The sequence below is a fragment of the Neolamprologus brichardi genome, chromosome 4 (genome assembly GCF_056152115.1).
Source record: "Neolamprologus brichardi isolate AB-2024 chromosome 4, ASM5615211v1, whole genome shotgun sequence".
NCBI lineage: Eukaryota > Metazoa > Chordata > Actinopteri > Cichliformes > Cichlidae > Neolamprologus > Neolamprologus brichardi.
In genome coordinates, this window is record NC_142107.1 from 1,518,419 (window position 1) to 1,536,106 (window position 17,688).

At 42.8% G+C, this 17,688-nt stretch overlaps 1 protein-coding gene across 1 annotated transcript; it reads left to right on the top strand.

Annotated features, from left to right (window-relative positions):
- The first annotated feature begins 7,795 nt into the window (after nt 1-7,795).
- txn2 (thioredoxin 2) lies at nt 7,796-13,900 on the top strand. Its single transcript, XM_006810076.3, has 4 exons — nt 7,796-7,871; nt 10,431-10,708; nt 12,641-12,764; nt 13,376-13,900. Exons 2-4 carry the CDS (start codon nt 10,431-10,433, stop codon nt 13,490-13,492), a joined length of 519 nt encoding a protein of 172 aa, XP_006810139.3. The 5' UTR covers nt 7,796-7,871; the 3' UTR covers nt 13,493-13,900.
- The last annotated feature ends 3,788 nt before the right edge of the window (nt 13,901-17,688 follow it).

Below are 17,688 nucleotides of genomic sequence, written 5' to 3' on the forward strand. Positions count from 1 at the left end.
TAAGCAAACCTGTGGTCATTTGCACCAGCGGGAGAAGAAATTGTCCCCTTACCTCTTTGTGCTAATAGTATAAATATGATAATCAATTATCGATTGATATGTGAAACACCTTTCCAAGGAGTCAAAGCCAAATAGATGAAAGCCAAATGGTATTATTATGAACTGTAAATAAACGATGGACGACATCACCGTGGTTATCAAAGTCCGATTGTGAAGCCTCAAGGTTTCGATGTTGCCATTTTGCTGTTTTGAAACACCACAAGCAATAGGTGGAGCAATAGTAGAACCACTGCATGCCTTTCCTCTGGAGATGCTTGTGTGTGGTCAGATGAATGAGGCTTGTAGTAAAAATCACTCTGAGTCCTCAGGTTGAGTAGAAACGTACTGTTTAAGTGCCTGCCCATTTACTTATGCTGCAGAAACTAGGCTCGCTGTAAAGTATACCCTACTTTATTGTCTATTTTAGTGTAAATAGGACCATAATTCAAAAAGTTAACATCAAGATGTATTCAAAAATATTTGAAAGTACTGAGTTAGAACACTTACTCATCAGGAAAGTGTTTACTGCACTTTTAGATCAAGTGAGAAGTAAGTTCATGTTTTCTATAGACTCCCACAATTTTGGACTTTTTTTGCAGCCAGAGGGGTTGCCCCCTGCTGGCCAGTAGAAATAATGCAGCTTCAAAGCACCTGCTTGCTCTTAGCTTATCCTTTTAGACACTGTTATACACACTCTATATGATTATAAACACAGAAAACTCTCATCTAAAAAACACAATTTCAGTCTTCAAGCATCAATTAAGGTAGATTATACATATTGCATGCACCCCCTTGTGCAAGTGTGCTTACATTTGTATGTCAGCAGCTCGTTCCACAAAGCAGGAGCGTGCACTGTCATACATTATACATATGCACAGTGTGTCCTCACTCGCACAAAGGCCTACACAGAAAACGAAAATTATGTATTCACCAAACCTCCATCCTCTTCCCACACAATCCATCTCTCTCTGTCAGGGCACGGAGGTGATGTAACAGGCCCGTGTAAACAAGCCCAGCGTGGTGAGAGAAAATGAAGAGAGGAAAAAAACCACGGGATTTTGCTGAAGCTTCTGTGTGTGCACCGACCCTCACAAAAACGCACACACACACATATGCGCTGCAGTCTGAGAAATACAGTTGTTGTTCTGAATTTTTAGGTTCCATTGACTCATCAGAGAATCTGTACTTTCCACTTTGGTCTCATCTGCAGCAGATGTAATAAACAAACTTGTTGGGTCTCTTGGAGATGGAAGGCATAGTCACCAAAGCAAGTCGTGACCTTTGTATTCTGAGCTCAACGGTGAACGTCAGCCCATAAACCCACCCAAACTGCTACAAGAGTTGGCTGGAAAAGCTCCCTGTCGCTGCTATTAAAAAAGGGAAGGTGCAAAAGGACAGGAGGGTAATAAGGAAAAGAGAAAAAAAAGGCAAGCCATGGCAGGTGAGAAACACATCAAACCTTCAAAAACAACTCAGTGGAAATAAATGACAGACAGGGTGTGTGTGCGAGACAGAGAGAGGTGTAAGGCACATGGAAGGGGCCAAGGAAATATTAAACAGTGAGAAATAAAAGATAGAACAGGATAATAGTGTGAGGTCAGTGGAACAAAAGCAGCTCGCTTTTCACACGTGATTCTTTGCTGCAGAGAACGAAACGCCATGAAAAGTGGTGGTTTTAGTGGCGGGTGGAGAGGGGGGGACTTTCTGTGTCTGTGAGAAAGCGTATGTTTAAACACAGAGGGGAATGGAAGTGGAGGACGAGGAGGGAGGAAGACAGGTGTGGAGTGTTTGTTTAGGAGAGCTCCTGCCACACCTGCCATGACACTCCTCTTACTCTTTCAGTGGTGCGGCCAACTCACAGAATTGTGGACATACACACTCCGAGAAATTCGAGATACAGCTGGGGCTCAGGGTGTAGCCAAAGGTGTCTGATCTCAATAACACGGTAAACTGAGTATTACAGGGACTCCTTTATGCTCTTTTCCAGCTGAATGTTTTTTTTTTAATTTTCATATATATCTCAAACTGGGCCTTGATGCTGTCTTTTCATCCTCAGTCTGAAACAAGCCTTTTTTTTAAATTCCTTTACCTTTTAGGCTACTCTCCCTTTACCAGCTTCCTTCTGATTGGCTGTCTGTTTCAAACAGAAGGTTTAAACCGTAGGCAGGTGGGGCTCCTTGCAGGCATGCTAATTTGATACCCCGACTCTTTTACTGCAGAACTATGTTATTATTAAACATGCAGAATATGGATTTGGCATAGTCTTGCTGAAATAAGCAAGGCCTTCTCTGAAAAGAGACCCGCTGAATGGCAAATGGACTGATTCTTTCACCTTATCCACAAGGAGTCGCCACAGCGCACAGCTCCACATATTTTATTTGGCATATTTTAACATCAGGTACCCTTTCAGAAGTTTGAGTAGAGCTTTCCTACTTATTTGGGATCACTTGGAGCTGATAAGTTTAACTCATAAGAGCCCAGACCCATTTTTACTGCCAGGAAAACTATGGGAGAGTCAATTTTGAAACTTTAACAGAAACTTTCCTCAATGTGTAAAGGGGCGATGACACCATGGCTTCTTATCATATGGGGGCAATCGGTTTATTTTTCAGCATAACGCAATAAACTTGTGATTTTTTTTTAGCAAAGTATCAAAAACTTTATTGAGCATGAGTGATGTATAAGGTGCACTCAAAGCACTTGCACACACTTGTGAGGACATACTGCCAGGGGATCAAACTACCAATCAGCTAGCAGACGACCTACCTCCTGAGGCTGGATAGCAGCTCCAAAACCTTCTATATACTCTTCAGTGTCCACGTTGTCTTCACAGAACAGCAAGTTACCCTTGCCAACCGAACGCTCCCTCTCCTCTTTAGCCTGTGGCTGATGGACCGCTCTCAGAATTAAGCCAGTCCATTTGGCTGAACTGGGTCCAGAGTAGGCAGCAGTGTTTCTAGATCTTGCTTATATAATGTATATTAGCTTTATTAATCTTGAGAACCCTGTTTCTTTTTTAAAAAAAACTGTAACAGAAATAGGGCTGTCTTTGGGAAAAGTCAAAGAAATTTCTATTAGCGGTCCCTTGGTAATTTGAGGCATTTCTCTGTTGCCACAGACGGATTTAGGATAACTGACAAAAAAAAGAAAAGAAAAAAAAGAGACCGAGGGTACAGACTGTTCCAAAACAGGAGAAAAGGGAAAGAAAAACAAGCATAGAGCGAGGTTAGGAGAGTACCAGTTAGCAAAGATGAGAAGGGGGCAAGGAATTTAAGTCCCAAAGTTATTTTTAAACTAAGGACAGGAACTCTACTGTTGACTCCCCAAACACAGAATCATAGATCGGTATAGGAGCAGAGCTGGGAAAAGAAGACAGGGATCTTATATACACAAACACATAGACACACACACACATACACACACGCTTCATGCATCTGTCAAGTGCGTCATCCCATATGTGCGTGTACATCCAGGCACATGCATCCTCTAAGCACACGCCTGCCACCGTTTGGCATGCTTTATGGTCTCACAGCCACACTCACACCAGGATGTGTACGCGTCGTCCTGTAAACACGGCGCACTGCTCAGTTTAAAGATACTCGCGCGCTCAAACCTTCGGTGAAAAATGAGAAAGCGTTCGTTTGTACTTCCTTTGGTGCCATATCATTGCTGCATATGTGTATACAGCACATGTACCATGCATCTGATCTAACTGACCATAATAAGAAGTGGTGGATATGCAGAGAATCCTAATTACAGGCCGGTGGCGAGAGTGTTTAAAATGTGATGGCTCATCAGCTGTAGAATATGTGACTGTTCACAGAGGATACTCTCTCACACTAACTGAGATAAACAGAAGGTCATCAAGTGGAATAATCTTTGTGGTGCAATCTGCTCAATAACAGGCTTTATACTGTGTGCTTTTCCAGGCTGTTATTATCAAGTAAAGACATTGGGATTTATGGGAAGCGAGCTGGGACAAAACTCACACACAAAGGCGGGAGGGGAGCGTTCTGTGTACGCAAAGGGCACACACCCTGTCATTCATGTGTGCTTTGTCAGGGGGCTGTTATGAAAGCCTGGCTCCATCGGCGGCTGTTGTATTCCCTCGACTGCTGGCTTGTGCAGATAGGAGAGGGAATAAACAGCCACGAGAGGAGGAGAATGGTCAGGTGCACCGTCACTGGATCCATGGCAGAGTCCACTGAAGGTCACAAGAATATCACTTCCCTACTGACCTTTAGCCCACCGAGTTCAAACTTAGCACAGCCTCCTGGTCTTCCTGAAGCCGAGGAGGGTGTCACAGGAAACTGGGTCACTTTTACCTGTTTGTATCGTAATGATAACACCCATCAACCACCTAAAGCAGGGGTCACGCCCTCCACTCTGGATCCCCCATCCTCGCACGTGCATCCTACCACTCACCTCCAAGGTGTCACAGAGAGCAGCCTTGTTCTGGTCGTCTCCTCCTTTCTGCCAGGACCCCCTGAAAAATCCCAGCAATCCCTGCAATTTCCGGTGCAATGTTTATTTGGCAGGAAGAGAGGGCTTGTGGGGTGGGGGGTGAAAAAAGGGCCTCACTCACAAACAGTCTGGGTTGGTTGAGAGTAAACATGCGCAGGCGGGGTGTGTGTGAAACGAGCGGTAAGCGGGACTGAGGCTCATGTGTTCTGGTCCTGACACACAGAGCAACGCTCTGTTTCAGGCCCCAACCGCCTCAGCCTGATCAACATCCCACCCCGGCTACTATGAACAGCACCCTCTGCTGGAGAAATGGATACATGATGTTAAAAGAAAACTTGAAATCAAACAAACTAAGAACCTAAAATGTCTTTTTCTGAATAAGATATATAGGGGGAAAAAAATCCAGATCCATATATGAGCAGGGCCTCTAGCCCAGGGGTGTCAAACATAAGGCCCTGGGGCCAGAATCGGCCCAGCAAAGATTCCAATTGACAGCTCTGAGAAATGAATAGGAAGGCATCAATTTTGGACTTTTTTTACTGTATATTCCTTGCTTTTACAGCTTTTCCTACTGATAAAGAACTCCCCCGTGCCCATTTATTAGAAACCAAAGTAATGAAGTAAATGATAAAGAGTTAAATCACAGAAAAGTTCCTGTTTTTTCCATTGCGTACTATAAATGTCTACTTTTTACAGTAAGTCCACAGAGGAAATAAAAAACACACCATAACTTCCTCTGCAGTTTTATACATTTATTTATCTATGATGATAGATCTTTTGTTTACTACAGCACTATTTCGTTATCATATAGAAAAACTGAGACAGTACTTTTGAAACTGCACTTTATGTTTTTCTAAATGTGTACTTCAACATCTTTACAGTGACAGAAAGGGCAGTTTCACATGTTCGGCCCACTTAAGATCAAAGTGGCTTCTTGTTGGGGAGTGCTACGCAGTGATGACGTCATCCATACACACTCCACAGAGGCCTACAGCTACTATAAGTATATTAAATTTTACCCTTTGAGGTTTTAACATAAGACTGAGGATGATCTCAACAAATTGAAAGTTTATACAGATTTACATTCAGTTATACACTCAGAAAGCTCTGCAGGCTGGTAACAGGAACATTTTATTATCAACAGATTCACCCTGGGGAAAAATGTGTGTGGGAGATCATCAGGGCCAAGCTGGGTATAGATTCCTGGGTGCAGTGGTTTGTAGAAACTTCCTCCCTTTCATCACATCTGTCCTGTTCCAGATGTTCTGTTGACCCACTGAGAACATTGTGTCAGAAACATCTGACATTGCATGATATATTCCTGCTTCTCTCCTCTCCTCTTTCTCCTCTTTTGCTGCGTCTTTCCTTTGACCGCAGGCTCCTCTGATGTCTGAAGTGGGGTCACCAGTCTGGCCCGCCAACCTCTGGTTCTCCCACTGGTTGTTGTTGTTGGAGATGGACTGTCCTGATGTGCAGTTTGTCTTTCAGAGCATTCTAAAACTAGAGAAAACATTTATGTTTAAACCCCTGATCTGTGGAGATCTGAGTGCACTTCAGGCTCAATGGCATGCAGTTGTGTGGTGCTGGACTGAACCTCTGAGCACATTGCTGTTTGCACATGGTTTCCTGGCGTATGTTTGACACCTGCAACTGGCTACCTGAAGCTTCAGGGGTGTGTGCGTTTGCAGGCAACACGGCTCCAGAGCTGCAGAATAAAGAGTGGAGCAGTTTGTGCAGGGCTAGGCTGGCTAAGAGCCCAGGCGGTCAAGTTTGCAAAACAGCGCTGGAGATCCGAGAGCTGAAGACAGTCCGGCTTTCCTGTCAGTGCTTTTGTTCAAACAGGCCCGTAGACAAATCAGTCTACATCCTTGATCAGTCTACATCCTTGATCTGTCTACATCCTTGATCTGTCTACATCCTTGATCTGTCTACATCCTTGATTTGTCTACATCCTTGATCAGATCAGGAAACTCTCCACTGAAAGAAAAAAAGGTGCCCACCTGGAGGAAGTGTGGCTTTTGATGTGATAAAATGTGAAAAATAAAGGAAGGTGAAGCATGTACGTGTCTGCTATATAAAAGTACAGGAATGATGATGCTTCTCAGCAGACATGGCTCACAAGAGCAAAGCTTCTCCACAGAGGTTTTAATCTAAAACTATATTTTCCTGCTCATTATCTCATTGTGTGGATATTTGGGGAAGCCTTGGAGAGACTTAGAGTCAGGTCTGTGTAAATAAGCCACTGGAAGCTGACTGTGTACTTAGCTTAGCAGAGTGATTAGAAACAAGGGAAACCATTTGCCCATGTCTGACAGACTTCATCCAACAACACCACCATGGTGCAATGGTTTGTACTGATGTCTCACAGCAAGGTGGTCTTTTTTATATGGAGTCTGCATATTCACCCCTGGCTTGCATGGGTTCTCACTGGGTACTCTAGCTTCTTCCCACAGTCCAAAGACATGCATGGATGAGGTTGGTTGGCAACTCTTGAATGGTGGTAGGGGGTGAATGGTTATCTGCCTCTCTGTGTTAGCTCTGCAATAGTGCAATAGTGAAAGAAGATGGCTGGACAACACACAGTAGGGTTAGATGGGGGTTATGCACTATACCTGCGGTGTCAGACCAGTGTAGAGTCAAATCTTGCACAATGTGCCAAATCCATTGTGCTGCAAGTCATTAGAAATGGACTGCTCAATTTGAGCTCCGCCAGAAATATGAATCAATCTGTGCTTCTTACAGCATTCTTACTGACAAGTACATAAAGTTTGAGTAAGGTGTTTTTAAAGTAGTCATGTCTGTCTTTGAGTTCCAGCAGCAGCATTTATTTTTAAGCTCAGTAATAGAATAGCCTTTTATTTTCATTGTACCTGTATAAATACATACAATACATAAAAAAATAAATAGCAAATTTATTTTATTTTTAGTGTATTTTATTTTTTCATAGACAGGCTGTTCCACTGTTTAGTAAATGGATGGTTAATTAAACATCTTACACAAACATCATACAAACTTTGTTACTGGAAGTTACAAGTTACACTTGCTAATCTTTACTAAGGAATTTTCATAATATTATTATTCATATTAATATGAATATTAATATTAATGATGCTTCTAATTATATTTTAACATAAACCTACTATAAACTACAACTAAAACTAGCTGTCAGGTTAATATATAGTAGATAAAAGTATGCTACGCTGATAATCCGACCCTGTGCTTCCCCAACCTGGCCAGCCGGTGGCGCCACTCACTGATCTGTGTCGTCTGAAAAGCCGCACGTTCCCTTTTTTCTGCGGCACCAAAACGGAAGCACTTCATTGGTCCGCGAGGCCAAGATCAAGACCAGCGCCGACAGAAGAAGCGAGGTAAGCAGAGGAAATGCGGGTGCGTGTTTTAATGTGTGTGACATTTGAGAACGTGTTATTCTCAAAGTGTCCGGTTTCGGTGTTCGCGTGCTGCTTAACGCGAGGAGGCAGCGGCGGGGGAAGGTTTAGGAGGAAGAGGAGGAGAAGTAGGAGGAGGAGGACGAAGAGGGCAAACTCATGCGTAACATAGATTAATGGAGCACGCGAGCTGCCGGTAGATAAGCGTCAAACACAAGATGTCAGGCCGAGAAAACCCCTCAGAGAGCTGGAGGGGAGTGGGCCGTTCTCAGTGGGGAAATGCTGAATACTTAAAGCTTTTTATCCATCGTGGTATTAAGAAAGTGTTTCTCAACAAGGCAACATGGCTGAGTGTGTTCTGCCAATAAACTTGTTTGTTCACGTCACTCGTTATATGACGCTCACGAGCCCTAATCACGTTAATTAGCGCTGATTCTTCATTAAACAGCTCGTGCTCGAGAGCCTAAACCGTGTGAGACTAGACGTTTTTCACTAAGTGATTCAAAACAATGTCAGCTGTGAGTGTATTATAGAGGATACTCGAAGTGATTATTTCTCCCGCACACAGCACGTTGCAGGTTTTTTCTGCAAAAAAAAGGAGAAAAGATGTCATAATCATCTAAACCAGGGGTAGGGAACCCCAGGCTTCAAGGGCCGGTGTCCTGCAGGTTTTAGATGTCCTTGATCCATCACAGCTGATTCAAATGGCTAAATTACCTCCTCAACATGTCTTGAAGTTCTCCAGAGGCCTGGTAATGAACTAATCATTTGATTCATTTGTGTTGACCCAGGGTGAGATCTAAAACCTGCAGGACATCGGCTCTCGAGTTCCCTACCCCTGATCTAAACCCAAGTGGACCTCAGCGCTTGTTCTTAGGCCAGCAGCTGAGATCCTAATGATATTTAATTAAATAAAATCCTCCAGAAAGTAGCATTACAGAAGCTCGAACTACTGACTTTTTAAAAATATAATTTTCCTTAAAAGCAGTCCAAAGGATTATTCCTTGAACTTTTTTTCTCCAACTTGCCTGACAGATGTGTCAGGTGTGTACGAATACAAATCAGTCCAGTATTTGTTGCCTCCTATCCCATCTATCCAGACAGCTCCTTTGCTTAAATCACACAGACCATTTCCAGGAGTTCCAGTTTTTGAAATAGGCAATTTGCTGACAAAAGAAAATATCCATTACCTGGTTTAGCCCAATTTACTTTTTATGTTTTTTTACTTATGTGTTAAAAGCAAACCTATTGTGCTTTTTCTGAATTTGTTGGTGAATGCTTATATTTAACATGGCCCAAGTTTTAAATAAAAAGGTCCGTGCATATACAGGTAACCCCCTGGGAGCCAAAACCTCAGTTCAAACAGCACTTATGACAATATGATGTCAAAGAAAGCAGATCATAAAACCATTCTCATGTGGAGGTGTGTGTGTGGTGGGGGGGTTAATACAACATTGTATTGTGATATTTTGTGTGGCATTATTGCACTGATACAGGAACAGCAAGTATTGATAAATGAATTAATAAATTAAAATACTATGAACAAGAAGGCTCACGTCATGAGATGATGAGCTGAGCAAACTTGCATTAAATCAGCCCAACTGATAAACCATCAAACGGTTTTCTGGTGATTGTATTGAATTTTTTCATGTTCTGCAACTTGGTGGTGATTGAATGGTTACCACACAACCACTTTTGATCAGAAGTTGATTGCGCAGGTCACCTGATGGGAAGTAACCTTTCTGCAAACAGTGGCAGTCTGATTTGGACTGAGTGCGGTCACTTTGACAGAGACTGAAGTTTAGGGGATAACTATTGTCTACTATATAAATACAGACGGACTGCCAACATGTTGCAATCGGTGTGAATGAGTCTTTGTCAGCTATCAGGGTACATCCTGGACATGTCGCCAGTCTGTCGCAGGCCTAACAAATAGACACAGACAACCATTCACACTCACATTCACACATAAATATGATTTGTTTTTTATTACACTGTATCCATGCCCCACCATGTGCACTGATTAGGTGCCCCAGCAGGAACACCACAGCATAGTATGAGAACCACTGGCTTAAAGGGAGGGGGGGCTTAAGGGAAGAGGAGGAGCTTAAATACCTTGTTTCAGGTACTGGATAAACTGGGAGTATCACTTTATCGACAGTTTATACCAAGTGCAGCATAAGGGGAAAAGGATCTTAAGCCTATAGAAAATATTATTTAGAATAGTAAATTATGCAAAACTACTTTTGTACAAGTCAAGAATGAAATTATGGAGCTGAAAAATAAACATTGTGGGTGTCACCATGTAATTAATATATCTCTAACTTTAGTCCTGACAAGTAACTGGTGCCAGTTTGTAAAGCTCATGCAGGGTTTAAGAGTGGATTCATTATACGTTTACTTTTAAACATATGGGACCTATAGCGGTTTTGGATACATTTATTATTATTATTTAATCTTATAATCAGAAGTATCTGAAATGCAATATTAATATTATAATAAGTAACACTTATCTTCTGTATCTTTGCCTGTTGTGCAAAGATGGCTCACAGGCTCGTGCTACGAAGACTCTGGACACTGTCTGTGAACGATATCCGCTGCCTCCCCACATCCACTGCCTCCGTCGCTTCCTCCTGTTATTCCACATCCCTTCAGTCCAGTACAACCCGGGTCTCCTTCCTCTCCCCGTCACGAAGTCTGCCTCGCGCCCTGCCTCACACCTCCCGCCGAGAAGTCTCCTTCAATGTGCAGGACAGCGAGGACTTTACAGAGAGGGTCATCAACAGCGAACTGCCTGTGCTAGTGGACTTTCATGCACAGTGAGTACCTCAGGGAGCCCAAGGAGAGTGACTGTATGGATGTATTAAATAACACTAGGGATAATATAAATGGATGAAAAACAGTCCCACCCTGGTCACCTTGGTGCTAAAGCTCTTTGCAGTTATGCAGATACAGATTTGCTTTGCAAATGTAGATAATATTCAGTTTAGTCAAAATATCTGTATCAGTGCTGACGTGTGGCTGCCGTTTGTACACGCTTTCCGTGGAAAAGACCTTGTTCCACAGCTGCCTCTTTAAAACACTGCAAGTGTTACATACAGCATGTGCTGTTAAAAATATATACATGTACAGTGGTGAGTTAAACTGTCAAGTCCTGTAAGCTTACACGACAGCTGCTCAAAAGTCCACAGTAGACAGAGCATGTCTCACAGATAGGAGTGCATCTTCACAGCTGTTAGGTTGTTTGTCATTAATACAGTGCAGCCCACAGGCCTTGTTCACACAAGACATTTTTACTAAATACTAGCTCTCTTTCACAGCAGTTACTGAAATAACACTGGGGACTTTTTTCCCGCCCTACTTTTCCTTACCCTTGTAATACGATGCTGTACAAAGGTTTTGAGTCTCCCTTCATTTCTTTGCATGTTTTTAGGAAAGTGCAAAATGGATGCAGTGCTTTATTGAAACATGCAAATATATATGAAAATACACTATGTGAAACAAAAATGGAGTCAGTATTTGGTATGGCCACCTTTTATTCTTCAACACAGTCATCTCAAAGCTTTTCTATGGGGGGCTTGTCCAGTTATGATGATGTCAGGGAAGTACACGATGCATTATTACTCATATTTTATCATCTTTAAAAGGCTGTTAGCTCAGGCTCTGCTGTGTTATTGGCACTTTTCGATTGCATCAGGGTTTTCATGGTTCTAATAACTCTTGGAAGTAGTGTCGTCCTTCCTTTGTTTTTGTTTATTGGCTCCAAGTACTGTGCAGATAGTAGCTGTGAGCATAAGAGGACCTCGACGTAAATCTGCGGTGACTGGTCCAGATGTAAGTGTATGTACGTAAACATTGATACAACATTATCTTTGTAATCAAACTCTGATCTTTAGCCTTAAAATGGAACACAACACTTAGAAGTGCACAAACAGTGAAGTCTGCAGCCAGAACTAGAACAACAGAGTTACAGAAATTGCTGCAGTAAGGATGCATCGTATCGCATCAGATTTCTGTTAAAGTCACTGAAATGACAGATCCTTCATCCTGGCTGCAGTCACACTGTACCGTACCCACACAGGAGAAATACCTGCCAATCAGAAAAATGTCTGTGACATGTTTTTTGGTTTATGTAGTACATAGAACTTCTACATGGTATAAATTAATCTTAAACTTTATTGATTTCTGTTTTATTTTCATTACTTTCTAATATATGTCTGATTCACTTTTTTCTTTCTGACCCTTGTGCTGCTGTAACAAGAAGGATTAATACAGTCTAGTGCTGTCTATCAAATCAACAATCCTTCAGTAGAAAGGTCTGTTAAAACAAACTGCAGACCTCATTTAGTTTCTAGGTCATCCGATGGTGGATGTGAGGATGGCACAGTTTTGTTTTCTACCTCAGAATTTCAGAGTTTTTCTTTATTAATGCTGGCAAAGTGTAACTGTGTGTAAGCATTGGCCCGTTTTCATCAGGTTTCCCAGCATGCCATTACAGTGAGCCAGCATTCAATATACCAAGTCCTTGAACCCTGCTCCTTTTACAAGCTTTTATGTGCATTTCTTGCCCTGTGCTTCTCTTAGTATTCAAAGTCTAACTACGCCCTTGCACTGAAAGATGTTTATTGGTGTTAACGACATCTGTGCTTTTCATTCTCTGACTAGTTTAATGTGTGCTGTGAGAGAGAGCTCTGTTGGTTTGTTTAAAATAAGTTACTACTGTTTGTCTCCTTTTGTTTTGTGTGTTTTAGGTGGTGTGGCCCCTGTAAGATCCTCGGACCAAGGTTGGAGAAAGCTGTTGCTAAACAGAAAGGTCGCGTTGCCATGGCAAAAGTTGACATAGATGACCACACAGATTTGGCCATTGAATATGGGGTGAGACGTAGTTTAAGTACATCTTTATGGCACTCCTGTCCTCCTGTTTGGTTAATTTCTGCTGTGCTTGGATGTAGAATTCTATCATCATATTTATATGATGTTTTATTAAGTCAAAGTCAAGTCAAGTTTATTTATAAAGCACATTTAAAAACAACCAAGGCTGACCAAAGTGCTGTACAATAAAATACAAATATAAAATACAATAAAACACAAGTACATAAAACACCTCACTGATAAAACAATAAGTTAATACAGTAAGTTAAACCTTGCTAAAAGCCAGTGAGAAGAGGTGAGTTTTAAGAGCAGTTTTAAAAGTTCCTAGGCTTGTGGAGAATCTGATGTGAGGAGGTAAACTGTTCCACAGTCTGGGTGCAGCCACAGCAAAAGCCCTCTCTCCCCTAGTCTTTAATCTGTTTGCTCCGTCTTCCTGTAAGTCTCACTGAATGGTCACATCCAGCTGGTGGACCACGCGCTTTGCTGTATTTGATTTAAAAAAATTCCCCAAAACAACAACAACAAAAAATTTTTTATTCCATCCACTGAGATGTCCAGCAGATGGAAAGTATCACTTGTTCTGTCTTACAACGCGTCGCCTTGTCTGCCCTCAGGTCTCTGCTGTTCCCACAGTCATCGCCATGCGGGGAGGTGACGTCGTCGATCACTTTGTGGGGATCAAAGATGATGAAGAGCTGGACTCATTTGTCAGCAAAGTCATTGGACAATGAAATCCACCTGTCCTCACCCAGCCATACCCCCACCATCGTCGTTCTCATGCTGTTCTCTCTGATTCTGGCACGGCCGGCGAGCCCTGGGCTGCCATTTTGAACCTGTTTAGCAATCACTATTAAGTAAACAAAACCTAACCACAATTACAGCTGGCAGACTCTCAAATGCTCACACCTATCCCTTGACATGTTGCTTTAGCTGTGCATCGTCTCTTCGGGCTCTCTCTCTGTCTCCCTCTTGTGTTTTTTGTTACTAGTCAAGCGATGGGTGTGTGCTCCATTTTGCAGCAGTTCCATGTTCTTTCATAATGTGACTACTCTCGCTAAGCTGGTGTGTAACAGTTTTCTGTAAAAACTCTTAAGTTTGGATGGAAAATAAATGTGCGCTACGGCACTCATTGTGTACAATGTTGGATGAACATTTATAGTTTTAGCGGTGCAGGGAATTTAGCTTGCAACCTGACAATACTGAATGAGGTTGGTGACAGTGTTACGTGTAGTTCCTGCTCGTGTCCACACGAGGGCAACGTTTCTCTAACATCACAGAGTCGCACACAGTCATTTTACACCGATATGCCTAATACTGTGAGAAAGGAAGGCGCATGTGTTTGTGTTTCTCTCCTGTTCCTGACTGTAAAACTGAAGTCGAGCGGGAATTGCGATGAAGATTTTTAGTTTATTACTAAAATGAACTCTGTGTACCAGAAACATGACCAAGTGGAGTAATAAAGGAGAAAAAAGATGTTGTGTATACGGATTGTTTGTGGTTGTGTGTGGGGTTGAGATAGAGACAAAGGCTTGGAGCTGTGCTGTCCCTAATGACACTGATGCAATACCATAGTTTCCCTCCCTCAGCTGGTTTTACAGCACCCGGGGGATGCCGTTATAAGCTCCAGATGGATATTTGTGTTGTTTTTACTTAAAGGGGATTAAGTTTTCCTTACCTAATGGATGAAGTTAAAGTAGCTCTGGATCTCCTTACATCGCCTATCTGGGAACCTTGGGGTCAGTTTTCAAAAAGACACATCCTTTAAACTCCGAAGTCCGAGTTATCATCAGTGTCTGTGTCAGAATCTTCTCCCCCACAAGTCTCCAAAGACTTGGCAGTTAAGGGACCAGAAATTAATAATTATGACATGAATCAAAAACATGAAACATCTGGGATTCATCTCCAGGAGGTGACACAACCCGAGCCACTGGGAGTCGCAGGCTACAGTTAATCTAGCAACACTCTCAACCCCAGATAAATGGGAAGGTTTCTTCAGGAGGGGTATTGGTATAAAAATCAGTGCCAAATCAGAAAAGTGGACATGTCCGTCTGCTGTGGAAATAAGGGACCAGTCAAATGTACCTTCTTCTCTAAAGATGGTGATGCTAAAGTGACGAAGGGCCGGAGTGCTGGAAACATCAGTTTCCATGTTGTAGACAGAAGGGGAGCCTCGCTGTGTGGGAGCTGATTTTTAACATTTGTGTTTTTTTTGACCCAGTGCCTGTTTTCAATTTGTTTCTTGTTTTAAAATAATTACACAATGTTGGAATATATTCCCAACTGGAACATTGTATTTCCTCATTGCCAGGTTGCTCCAAAGGCTTCCCGAAAAACCTACAGTTGATCCAAAACAATGCAGCAAGAGGTGCTAATGAGTATTAACACGAGAGACCACATATCTATACTCGACTCGCAGTCTTTACACGTCATCATGTACCAATAGGATGTAGCTTTGTTAGTCCCATAGTTCTAGAGTAGAATGGGAGGGATGGCTTAGCTTAAAGGTTGGGATCAAGAGATGGACCTCCTCTCTGATTTCAGGATTAGTCTTAAAAGTTAGTTTTTTTGGATAAACGTGTTTTGGGCTGGATCAGGAGATTCTGCTGGGGGACCTGGTATCACGTACTGAGCACCTCTCCTCTCTTTCATTTCCTTTGCATTTTAATGACATCATTAAAAGCCATTATCCTTCATCATTGTCCTCTCTTTCTCTCCCTTCCTTTCTGTATCTCCAGACATCCATGTTCCTGATCTGTGGATACGGATCCCACTAACCTGTGCCCTCAGGAAGTTAGGAGGATGTTGGATTGTTGGGAATTCTCTAATGTTACAGGGTCTTAAATTACTATATAAAGGACTGTTGTTGTGAACTGGAGGATTTCCAGTCGTATTATGCCAGCATCATCCCCCCAAATCTCCCTGTGCCTTCTGTCTGAACATGCAGGTGTTACTCATGTTGTTACAATGCAGTCTTTACCGAAATGCCTACCTAGACACAACCCTCTACTTAAATTACCCCCCTTCTGTCACCCCCTCAAATCAAGTGTCTGCCTCCTCGTCTGCGTCTCTAATTTTCACCTTTGCATGTTTTCATTCTTGCACCTGGGCCAGAGTACCGTACCGTGCCCAGCCACCTTTCCCTCCTCTGTCGCGGTCGACATGTTCTCGACATGTGCTGCGACCTGGCAGACGGACTCTGACCCTCCGGCCTGTCACATTCGTGCTGTTCATAAACTATCTACCTCTCTCCAGTCCGAATGTGAGTTCAGCCTTTGCTTGCTTGTAAGTTGCTATGGTGACAGGAAAGAAAGTAATAAATAGCTGTTTTATCACTGGATGTGGTTAATGATTAACAGCAGAGTTGTAAGATTGGGCTTGCTTTTATTTATTTCTTTATTTATGTAGCATTGCACCTCACAGTGACGAGGGATAGAAAGTAAAATGTTACTTTCTGTACTCATATAAACACTTTTAATGTGAGGGGCCTGCCCAATAAAGACTGGAGTGCAAGAGTGAGGCAAGTCTGTATCACTAATGAACCATTCAAAGAATCGAGTGCTTCGTGGTAAAGCAGACAGGAGATGACCTGCCCTGCCTAGAAAGACCCTTCTCTCATCATCGTCTCTATCTCTCATAATTTGCTCAGCAGAAAACATGCCCAGCCCTGCCCGCATGCTTTCCCATCCTGGCGTGTCATTACAGAGAGCCCACAGCTGATAGAATCATAGTGATGGCCTTCATAACCGCTCATTAAAGTCACATCATTTGTCATCTGCACTTTCAGCGGGTCCTGGTTTGGATTAGGTCATTGCAAATGAAGCCCAAGGATGTGCTCACCGCTAGTTACTCAGTAGCAGCCAGATCAGAGATCAAGTGATTTTTTTTTTGTATTATTTAAAAAGAAGGAGGAGGAGGAGGAATTCCACTGGCATTATGTTAGCAGGTGTGCGTAAAGCTAAAGGCCCAGATGTACAAACGCAATTGTTGTAAGCTGGATGAAAGACATTCCTGCATAGTTTTTGAGATGTCTGTGAATGTTCTACCATTTCAGCCGCTTTTGTCCCCTTCTGCCTCTGATAATCAGCAACCGGGCCACATGACTTCCTTGCAGTTCCTATACTTTCAGACTGAGGAAAAGAGGTGACTGAAGAGATGACGACAGCCACCAGAGGTTAAAGACCAACATGTAACCCTACACGTCTTCCGCCAAAAACAATAGACCACACCTCCACCCTCTCTCTCTCTCTTTCGCTCTCTCTCCCACTCTCTCTCACACTCACTCAACCACCTCTTGTGACCATATAAGGCAAAAAAAGTCAGGGGAAGCCAGCGGCGGCTGCTGCTGAGTAAACGGCAAGAGGCAGAGTTGCCAGAATTCTTGCAGTGAGTCTGTCCCATTTTAGAGCCCCAAACTGCTAATGTTCGCTCTCTGTTTGTTCGAAATGGCATCGCTTGTCTCTGAGCCAAACGCTTTTGCCCTGTGTGTGCATTTGAGTGAGGTGCTCATGGGAGAAAGAGCCGATCTGGCACAGGCCTGAGAATTCTGTGTTTATAGTAAATACATATCTGTATTTATATTTTAAACACACACCCTCTCCACCTTGTTAGATCTGCACTCTGTTCCAGACAAAGCAGCCACTGTTGCTGCTTCTCTCACTCCCATCAGTGCAATACCTTATGGACTTAGCATGTATTAGGGATGCTGTCTTATCAGCAACGCAAAAAGGGGGGAGACGGACAAAGGAAGATGAGCTGTGCATGTTTTCCCTTTTACTCCACATTCCCTAGTTTTGTGAGTCAACATGTGTCTTATCACTCCTTCCTGTGTACTGATTGCTAAGGAAAAAGGAGGAGGATGGAGGAGCTGGAACCCAGGGTGAGACTAAAGACAGAATAAATAGCCACTGGACACACCGGTGCTTATTAT

Excerpts from the sequence above, each read along its gene's own strand:
- txn2 (XM_006810076.3), top strand. The coding sequence starts at position 10,431 with ATGGCTCACAGGCTCGTGCTACGAAGACTCTGGACACTGTCTGTGAAC. Across the intron at positions 10,709-12,640 it reads CTAGTGGACTTTCATGCACA|GTGGTGTGGCCCCTGTAAGA; the intron begins GTGAGTACCTCA and ends TGTGTGTTTTAG. Across the intron at positions 12,765-13,375 it reads ATTTGGCCATTGAATATGGG|GTCTCTGCTGTTCCCACAGT; the intron begins GTGAGACGTAGT and ends GTCTGCCCTCAG.